Genomic DNA, 10,785 nt, shown 5'->3' on the forward strand with positions numbered 1-10,785 from the left:
CCAGGTGCACGCCTTTAATCCCAGCACTTGGGAGGCAGAACCAGGCGGATCTCTTCGAGGCCAGCCTGGGCTACCAAGTGAGTTCCAGGAAAGGCACAAAGCTACACAAAGAAACCCTGTCTTGAAAAACTAAAAGATCGGTTAGCAATTCGTGTTACAAAGCACTGCCTCCCAATCTGTAAAAATAGCATAACAATATTCCTCTACTACTAAAAGTTGTGCAAGGATTTGGTGCTCCTACCAGATAGATGGACACATAGTATATTCTCTTAAGCTACAGAGTGAATTCAAGACCATACTAGGCAACCTGATCAAAATAAAAAGGGAGACTATGTCTCAAAATACGGACTATAACGATGACCAAGGCTCTAGTTCATCTACTTCGGTAGTATTGAACCTGAAACGCATATACAAAGCCTTGCGTTCAATTCCCAGTATAAAGCAAAAGAGGAGGAGGAGAAGAAGGAAAAGAAGGACAAACAGGAAAACAGACAAGTCAGATACTGAACTAGGATCTCTGCATCTGGAATGGCTTCTCCTGCCACATAACCCATTAGGCAGTAAAAACAAGCATGGCTGGGATCATGTTCACACAGGGAAGACAGAGGGCTGCAGACTCAGAACTCAGACACTCATACTGGCCCCTCTTCTTCCGATGGCTCCAGGACCGCCCTCACTTCATTCCGGGCCTCTTTCTGACTTTGGTGCCATAGCCTGAAGCTTTCTTACTTGAAATGTTAACTTTAAACAACCACTAAACAAATAAATAACAACTTCCTTCAGCTGTCTCCAACAATCACCTGAAATTCTTCCCAGCCAGAGCCAATGTCTCTAAGTAGCTTTTAAAAATCACACAAGCAAGTTTATAATCATTAATCCTACAACTATGCATGAATGTGAAAATTCAAATAGTAAGAGAGGAAAAAGAAAAATATTCCATCTTTGCCATCCATCTTCCTTCACAGAGGCACCACTGTTAGCTCCCGTATAAACTGCTCCTCATAGGCCAAGCTGGCTCTCTAAGGTATCTTCACCCACATATACACACACTCTATTCTACTGTGTGTGTGTGTGTGTGTGTGTGTGTGTGTGTGTGTGTGTGTGTGTGTGTGTATGTATCTTTCTTTGCTCAGTCTTCTAACTTGGCGTTGGTTCATTTACAATGAATCCACACTTTCTACAAGCTGCAAAAAATTCCACCACGTGACTTCAGTTACAAATTTAACAAATCTCCTGTGTTTCTATATTCTGGTCACTTAATGATTTTTTTTTTTTTTATTGTTGCTGTTATAAGAAGCCACACCATCCTTATCCACATCTTGGTAGATAAAACTCTGATCCACATATTAAACTTTTTTACAAATGAAGTTATCAGAGCAGTGGTAAACCCAATTACTTCCAATCACCACCGTGGACTTATGAATTAGGTCAAATACTTCAAGCTGCCATTGGCATCTCCCTTTATACTTTACTGCCACTTTCTCGATCTGGATCCTGAAACTACACCGCTTGGACCAAGGACCTCCTTCATTTTCGTAACATTTGATACCAACAGCTGCTACAGCCTTCAGGGGACTCTTGCTCCTGTCAGAACAGTGTACTATGCTGGTTCACTTCCATGGCATCCAGCCCTTCTCCTCCCTGGAAACCTAAAGACAGGCATAGCCAATCTCCAACTCTCATTCTCCTCTACAGAGTTCTGCATGATCATCCCAGAAGCATGGAGACTTAACCAGGATTCCAACCATCTGCTGACCGCCTCAAGCAAAAAAACATGATGTCCTCGTCCCCACACTTCAAAGAACAAGTTAAACATGCATGCAGCACTCACTGTCTGGACACTGAGTTGGTAACTCACTTACTGGACTTCAGGCATGTCTGAATGGCTGAGAATGCTCTCCTCAAAGCTTTCCAGCTCTTTGAACATCACACTTCAACTAATGACTCTCAATAGTCTCCCTCTTCCTTCTTCTTTCTATGCAATGAGCTGCCAGATTCTACCAAGTCTACCAGGGAACTGTCTTGGTGTGTCTATCCAACCTTCCCATTTCCACCTTTGGTCCAGTTCATTGGGACCTTCTGTCCCAATCCTGGTGCCACTAGCACTACTTGGTGGGCACAGACATCACATCTGTCTGTCTCCTCAAGGTATATGGCTTCTGTAATTGTTTCCTGCCTCCATGGGCCTGGACACAAGGCTTACACTGACAAGACACTGAACTCAAAGCACCTCTGCCAGAAGGTCCAAGTTGATCAATCTTGTCCATGTATTATCACCCCTCCCTCATTAGCCAGTGGGCTCCTAAAAGACACTTACCAACACCTTATTTGCCTTCTACTCCAGAGCCCAGCATCATGTGGTACATTTGAACATATTTAATAAGTGTTTTCTAAAGTTATCTGATACTATTTTCTAGCATATGTTCATATTATTCCAAAAAAGAACTCTTTACAATGTAAATCCTTACTAAAGAAAAATATTTTAAAATCATCTAAAAGACTTTGGTGCCTATTTATCTTGTATGACTGGGTGTGTAAGGAAACAAATATTCTACTGGACTCTCTCTCTCTCTCTCTCACACACACACACACACACACACACACACACACACACACACACACGGCCATATATACCTCAAACTCCCTAAAAAGTTTTAGAAGTAACTTGAAAATCACACACACAAAACTCATGGACTTCCCAAAGCGCTGGTATTTAATGGTTATATATCAGGATAATGGCTCTTCTACTTGCCAATAGGAAAAGAGATTCAAGAGAGACTAGTAAAATCCCTTGATTTTATGATCTTCTGGTGCCCTAATCGGCTGTCAGAATCAACAAACACTGAGCTCCAGAAGTTGACAGTATGACTCAGGGAGAAAGGCCATATGGTAAGTCAAATGTCCAAGAACTGAAACAGCAATAAATACAAATGGTTTTGTGTGACCTCTGCCCGTCAACCCGGAGGGCATCCACTTAGATGTACTTCAGTCTCTGAAGTTAAGCCCATTTAAAAGTTAACTTTCTCAACATACCTTTCCAAACTGAGGAGGAAGTCACTGAAAAAGGTTCTCAGCCAAAAGAGGGGAGTCCCACTGCAAAGCACTACTTTGTAGGAAAACATGAGCGGCAGCACTCTAAACGTGTTCTCGATTTGTGCCCCCTTACATCAGCATTAGTTAAACACATGCCACGTGACTCTCCTTCAAGGAGTCAAAACTTTGTTGAAGTTTCCTCATCCCCCACATAAACCTTCAGAACTGCTAAGTTACTGATTGGGTCCACGTTCAGGGACTGGGAAACCTCTCCAGATTAAAAAGTGGCATGATTCATAGAGACGTCTTGAGTTGGCACAAAAGAGGGTGTGCCTGGCAGCTCGGGGAACCCCTCACACTTCCATGACCCCCCCCCCAATATTTCAATTCACGAACGTGGCCCCTTGGTGTTTTTTTTAAAGGGCCAACAAGCAAGCCTCACGTTACTGGGATGGGTACTGTATGTGACAATCTCCCCAGCCTCGCGAACACTTTCCTTCCGAGTCCTCTTCAACGCGGGAGATCTTAACTCATCCGGGCCGCCAGGGCCACTGGCAGGGCCAGGTGGGTCAGGAGTTTGTCCCTTTGAAATCCAGAATGGCCTGTGAGCGGAGCTGGAGACCGGCTGCCCGGGGTTGGGGTGTGGCGAGGGTGGGGGGCGGGAGGCCCCACTCACCTGCGATTCATGGGCCGGACTCTCACGGCCACCTTGACCGATGCCATGGCTCATCCCGGCCCGGCCCGCGGGCGCTCCCACCAGGCCTGCACCCCGCGGCCGGCGGCCACTCCAGCGACTGTGCCCGCACCCCCGCCCACTTCCCTCTCACCCGCCCCTCGGCAGGGGCCGACCTGGAGTTGCGAAGCGGCCACACCTGCCAGGCCACTGAGCATGCCCAGAGCGGCTCCGGCCCGCGTGATCCGCGCACCGGGGTTTGGCGGCGGCCCACGGCGTGAAGGGGCGGGGCCCGGAAGCCTGAGCACCGCCTCCTGGGTGGCCTCGCCTTGAAGTCAATGGCAACCAGCGGGGCGTACTAACCCGGAAAAGCCAAATCCAGTCGGGCCCTGAGAAACAAGGAAAGTGAGATCGCCTTATTCTTGGACCTTCTTTGCAACCATTAACATGGATCTGGCTTTATCCAGCCCGAGCTGATCAACTCATCTGTCTTGCTGAGAAGCAAGCAGTCATACAATCGTACAGTCGTGGGGAAAGGTCTAAGCATGTGTTCTAAACCCCACAATTTAGGGTATCAGGGAAAGGTCTTCAGATTCTTCAGAAAGGTCTAAGCATGTGTCCTAAACCCCACAATGTAGGGTATCAGGGAAACATGGGATCGAGCATGTTTTCGGCAGATAGAAATGTTGTATTGGCTGGAATCATATCTAAGAAGGAGTTTTTGCATTTTTGTGAGTTTAGCAATTTAACTTTAGTCATTGGGGGATCAAACGTGTGGACACCCGCTTTCTGTTTGAAGAGTTAAATAAAGCTTTTAGCGTCGATGGCCTTTTGCCAGGCTCTCCTCCTGTAAATTCATTCAAATAGCCCTGCCATCTTACAACCCTAACCTCCACCTGTAAGCCAGACATACCCGCTGGTCACAAAAACTCAGGCATCAACTCTATCTTCCTCCGGCCCCATTCAGGGCAGCTCAGGACTTACAGACCAGCCCTCCTCTAGGACCCTGACCTTCTGACTTGCTGATAGTTGAATACAAGGGAAACCTACTGACTTACACTACCTCACCCTCAAGGTCTCTAGCCCAGCCACAGTGGAACATTCTGCCCTCGGGACCTTCATACTCCCGCTGTTATTTCACACTCCCCGGCATATGACTCGGGTTCAAATGGACTCTTCCAGAAAGCTTAGTTGTGATGCTCCCACACTCCCTGAAGGGAGCCAAAACGAGTTCCTGATGGTTGGCTCCAGCTCCAAAACTAGCTTTGAGTCTTCCAGTCCTAGCGGGCGCGCAACTCTCAGACGTCCGCCTTGCCTGCAGATCTGGAACTCCAAGGGTTTAGAAAATGGATTAAGTGAAATATATGTCTGCCAGCATGTTGTCCACTAGCTCCAGGAATCGTCATTTCAGCGGCTTTTCTAGAATCCGACAAGCTAAGTTAGAATCAGAGCGTCCCCGTTGTTCGTTGCCCTACAAAGCCGGGACGCAACTACTTTTGTAGCTTAGAGATGGGTGCAAAGTCAACCAATCAAAGGCGGGAAAACTCGGAGTGGGAGGGAACGGGTGAGCGTGCGCAGTAGCAGAAGCTGTGGGCTAGTCTAGGCGCCGTGGTTAGCTAAGCAGCTCGCCGCTTCGGCAGCCACGGGCAGGGGCGGAGCCCGCCGTCTATGGGAGCTGTAGAGGGACAAACGGTGGGACGCGCTCTCGGGCGGGCGGGACTTCAACAACCAGAAAGCTAGTTGCCTTGTCACCGCTTGCAACAACCAAGAACAGGTGGAAGACCTCTGTACTCAAGGGCCGCAAAATCCACCCCACTCTTAAGGACGACAGTGTTCAGCTGTAGTGTACTTGTTACTGTGACTTCCTCTACCTGATTTTTGTTCGAGTTTGGGTTTATGTAAGCAGGTCTGTCCACTATTTCCAGGAGCCTGCGTATTCATAATCTTCCTCTACTTCCAACACATAGCTATTGGGCACAAAACCGACAAGGTGCTGAGGCCCACGGGACCCAAACAGCAGGCCTGGAGATTTCAAATTAGAAGCAGCGAGGTTTCTCGCCACAGACCTGAATGAGCAGGCACTCCCCTGATTAATTTACTCTGCACTTTGAAGAGGGGGGGGGGGGGAAGACGGAGGCAGGGAGGAAGGGAGGGAGAGAGAAATTACAGAGTGAAAGATTATAAGATAAGGGGCTTGCTCTTCTCAAACTTTAATGAATGATCTAGTACCTCTTTTGTTTTAGAAATTTTAGACAGCCTTCCAGGACTTCACCTGTGCAGAAGTCAAATATGAGGATGTCCAAACGCTAAAGCACAGCATCAGTGTGGGTAAGGACACCTGCCAGGAGAGCAGCTACTCAGAAGAGACACTGAATAATGTTAAAGTCCTCGAATTTCTATGAGGAAAAAACACAAACAAAAAACCCTAACTCTATATAGTCGACCCTAGTAAAAGGTGCAGCTGAAGTAACAGCTGAGAGTTTGATGATACTAGAAATCACTGATATTTTGTTCTAAATTGAAACTGTTGCAGGTCTCTCAAATTGTTCTTATATTTTGATTTTGAAATTATGCCAGTTGTGAAACTGATAGTATAACTTGCTATTTAACAAAAGTACATGTATGATTTCATCACATTTATTTTCTATATTTTGGTTCTTGTATTTCAGAAAAACTGGTTTTTCTTTTGGATCCCATATCGTTTATTTTATGGATTTAAAATGTTATTCTGAGGCTGGAAAGATGTGACTCAGCAGTTAAGAGCACTTGCTGCTTTCACAGAAGATAAGAATTCACTTGCCAGCACCTACCTACATCTGGCAGTTCATAACCACCTGTAACTCCACTCCAGGCGATCCAATGTCCTCCATGTGTGCGTGTGGACTCATTAGCTACACTGCTGTGGGATGTGTTTCTGTACACTGTGAATATGTGTTGCTATGATTGGTTAATGAAGAAGCTGCTCTGGCCTAGAGCGAGTCAGGTTATAGCCAGGCAGGAAATCCAAGAGAGAGACTAAAAAAAAAAAAGAAAAAGGCAGAGGCAGAGGAGATACCAGCCTGCTGCCCAAGGAACAACATGCCAGCACACTGGTAACACCATGGCCACATGGCAATACACAGATTAATAGAAATGGGTTAATTTAAGATGAAAGAGCTAGCTAGCAAGAATTCTTAGCCATAAGCCATATAGTTTATAATTATTAATATTAAACCTCTGAGTGATTATTTTATAAACAGCTACAGGACTTCGGGTGAGAGAGATTTGTCCCAACTGGGGGCCAGGTGGGACACGGAAAATCTTTCCACTATACTATACCTTATTCTATTTCTAGCTCCTAGAGAATAAAATTGTTTTGCTCTTTCATGAACAGGACCATTTAGAAGCTCTGATAAACAGACTGACACATTTAAGTTGAGATGCAAGATGTAACTGATGTTTCATAACACATCTATTTTCTAAGTGCTATATGTACTGACATTAAGCATTATCCACACAGTTGAATTTAGGAGTTATGCAGTTGTTCTGGTTAGATTTTTTTCCCCCTTTTGGTCAACACAAGCTAAAAGTAAAAAAATAAAATTAAAATTAAAAAAAAAAACACCTCCATCAGATTGGCCTGTAGGCAAGTCTGTGGGGGCAATTTCTTGACAACAACTAATGTGGGAGGACCTAGCCCCTTGGTTGGTGGTCCTGAGTTGTATAAGAAAGCAGTACAAGGGCCAGGCATGTGGGTCCAGGCCTTTAACCCCAGCATTCTGGAGTTAGAAGCAGGAGGGTCTATGAATTCAAGGCCAGCCTGGTCCACATATTGAGTTCCGGACCAGCCAAGGCTACATTGTGAGAGCCTGCCACAAACAAACAAACAGATTGAGCAGTCTTTTAGGAGCAAGCCAGTGAGCAGCATTCCTCCATTGCCTCTGCTTCACTTCCCACATCCAGGTTCCTGCCTTCACTTCTCCTACTGATGAACTGTGACCTGAGAGTTTAAGATGAATACACCCTTTATTCCCTAATTTGTTTTTGGTTGTGGTGTTTTATCACAGCAACAGAAACCAAACTAAGAGGGCAGCAAAACAATAAAGGGAAGTACTCTCCCGGTTTTCAAAAGCTGTGCCATAATATCAAAAGCAGAGATGATAGGCACCAAATGCAAATCCAGCATGGTTTTTATTTCCTAAGTTATGAAATGTAAAGGTGTGGTTAGATGTCCCATACATACTAAACATAAAAAGAAAAGAAAATTTAAAATGTGTACCTTGGAGTCTGGAAGAAAACCTAGGAAAGAAGGTAACTGTAAAGATAATCACACACACACACACACACACACACACACACACACACACACACACAACAGCCATGCTTGGTAATTTCAGTAAAGCTATAAGCAGGTCGCCCTGAATACCAGTTTTCTTTTATAGCAAAGTGAATGAAGAAATCACAGCAGATTCAATTTAATAGAAACGACCACCCTAAATTACAGTCATTTTATATACTAAGATGAAAAAGATTGTTTTCAATTGCATGTAACTATACCTATGGTCACAAATGGTTCAGAATTGATAGACTTCATAGAGTTGGTGGCAGCATCTCACCCCCTTAAGGGTAAGAAAACACATCCCCCCCCCTCAACCCCAGCCCTGCAAAGGGCAAGGGAAGGATCTCATGGACTCAGGCTTTCTGAAGACAGACCTTGAAGGAGAGACAAAATTTGAACTGCCAAAATGGGTAAGAAAGGAATTTCTGAAGCAAAAGAAATACCTTAGAAAAATGTTCTGAGAAGTACTCACTTCTCAATCCAGTGAGAAAGCATCTTTACCTGAAATAGAACGTGAAGGTTTACTAATCACACAGAGGATGCAGCTCATGGTAAATCATTGCTTAGCATGTGAAAGGCCTGGGTTCTATGTCCAACACCAATTATAAAAATAGTTATAATTGCCTTCTTGCCCAACAGGCATGCCTTGCAGCATCCTTCTGCTGTGCCTCTTCATTGAAGGTGGAATCTGCCACTGTTTGTCTTCAGAGCTGGTTGTGGAACTTTCTTTGGCTCACAGATTGCAGCAGGGTTGACTTCCTGTGATTTACAAACCTTGGACTCAAGAGGCCTTGCATGCTTCAAAACTCATGTTCCATGACTGTTGAGGAATATTATTTTAAACTGTGTCACTTTTGTTTATGTTGCATTTGTTTAACTCTGTGAAACTGTGATACTTTGCCTGTCTAAAACACCTGACTGGTCTAATAAAGAACTGAATGGCCAATAGCAAGGCAGGAGAAAGAGATAGGCAAAGCTGGCAGGAAGAGAAAAATGTACAGAAGGAGAAATCTGAGAGGAGGGAGGAGAAAAGAGATGGAGGAGTGGAGAAGAAGGAGCCAGAGAAAGAGGAGGACCTAGGGGCCACCCACCCACCTATACAGCAAGCCATGGAGTAAGAGTGAGATTTACGGAAGTAAGAGAATTGGAAAAGCCCAGAGGCAAAAGATAAACAGTTTAATTTAAAGTTAAGGAAAGCTGGCAAGAAATAGGCCAAGCTAAGGCTGAGCATTCATAAGTAATAATAAGCCTCCAACAAGAATAAAAAACCCCAAAAACATATGACTGTAGTGATATTGTGTTCCCCAATATATTGTGCACCCTAAAACTTATCTGGGGTCAAAGAACAGAACAGCCACTAGATATAAAGGCCAGAAAATGGTGGCACACACCTTTAATCCTAGCATTCTGAAGGCGAGATCCATCTGGATCTCTGTGAGTTCAAAGCCACACTGGAAACAGCCAGGCATGGTGACTCACGCCTTTAATCCCAGGAAGTGATGGCAGGAAGCAGAAAGGTATATAAGGCATGAGGACCAGAAACTAGAAGCTTTTGGCCTGGTTAAGCTTTTAGGCTTTTGAGCAGCAGTTCAGCTGAGATCCATTCGGGTGAGGACTCAGAGGCTTTCAGTCCGAGGAAACAGGATCGGCTGAGAAGTTGGCAAGGTGAGGTTAGCTGTGGCCAGTTCTGTCTCTCTGATCTTTCATATTTCACCCCAATACCTGGCTCTGGGTTTATTTTTATTAATAAGACCTTTTAAGATTCAAGTTACACATGACCCCAGCTAATTACTATTATGTGGTCAAGTCCAGGGCAGCCCACTGAATGACCACATGACTCAGTCAAACCTAGCCACAAAGCCAGTAACTAGTCAAGCACCAAACTTGTAAAGAAAACTCCCCAAGACCAGCTAGTTCCTGCCAAATTAGCAGCAGATCACATGTAACTGAAAGAAGATGAGAATGACTGACCCCATCCAGACCAAGAGAACTACCACACCGATCTGTAGCCATTGCTTAAGCCACTGGGATTTAAGGTGTGTGTTATTGGTCACATAAAGGGCAATTCAGTAATGGGTAATCTCGTAGAAACATGAGTGATAGGAAAGCATTGGCAGCCGGGTGGTGGTGGTGCATGCCTTTAATCCTAGCACTCGGAAGGCAGAGGCAGGCGAATCTCTGTGAGTTCAAAGCCAGCCTGGTCTACAAAGCGAGTTCCAGGAAAGGCGCAAAGCTACACAGAGAAAGCCTGTCTCGAAAAAACAAAACAAAACAAAAAAAAAAAAAAAAAAAGATAAATAAATAAATAAATAAACAAAACAGAAAAGCATTGGCAAGCAGAGGCCCTGCTCAGATTTCTTTAGAATTACAGCTGAAATCTCAGAATCCTCATGGTCATTGTTCATTTATTCTTGAAGATACCAAGGCAAAGTGACCTTGGAAGTCTCTTTTCTCATCCAGATTTGGAACTTCAGTGAATGAAGCAGACTCATGGAAGCATAAGTGTTCTCTGAGCATGCGCTGTGCACTACCATCCCCAAACCTAACACCCTCACTTCTCCCAACAGTCCTTTGCTTGGGCTTTAACTCCCTGGTCCTCTCACTGTATCAGCTAGCGGTGATCACTCCCTTCTCTGCATGCTCTGCTGCACAGGTGGCCTTGCTCATTTGTGACTTGCTGAAACCAAAACACAATTTATTTTCTCAGGCAGGGTGTAGCCCAGGCTGAACTGGAAATCTCAGTCCTCTTGCCTCAGCCTCC

At 44.9% G+C, this 10,785-nt stretch overlaps 1 protein-coding gene and 1 long non-coding RNA gene across 6 annotated transcripts in view; one reads left to right on the forward strand and one right to left on the reverse strand.

Moving 5' to 3' along the window:
• Kif16b (kinesin family member 16B) overlaps window positions 1-3,940 on the reverse strand; it is a 279,659-nt gene extending 275,719 nt beyond the window's left edge. For 2 of the 5 annotated variants that reach the window (XM_052723316.1, XM_052723317.1), the window contains exon 1: window positions 3,710-3,928. In XM_052723316.1, coding sequence (XP_052579276.1) covers window positions 3,710-3,756 — 47 coding nt within the window. In that variant the 5' untranslated portion in view covers window positions 3,757-3,928. Of the gene's footprint in view, window positions 1-3,709 lie in introns of all 5 variants that reach the window. The other 3 variants (XM_052723314.1, XM_052723312.1, XM_052723315.1) reach the window with 2 other exon arrangements.
• Window positions 3,941-5,318: 1,378 nt separating this feature from the next.
• On the forward strand, window positions 5,319-10,297 carry LOC128102124 (uncharacterized). Its single transcript, XR_008215326.1, has 4 exons — window positions 5,319-5,612; window positions 5,950-6,034; window positions 6,376-6,578; window positions 8,664-10,297. It is a non-coding gene; the product is annotated as an uncharacterized LOC128102124 (long non-coding RNA).
• Window positions 10,298-10,785: the final 488 nt, after the last annotated feature.

This window comes from Peromyscus californicus, unplaced genomic scaffold (genome assembly GCF_007827085.1).
Source record: "Peromyscus californicus insignis strain IS unplaced genomic scaffold, ASM782708v3 Scaffold_7__1_contigs__length_154581171, whole genome shotgun sequence".
Lineage (NCBI taxonomy): Eukaryota > Metazoa > Chordata > Mammalia > Rodentia > Cricetidae > Peromyscus > Peromyscus californicus.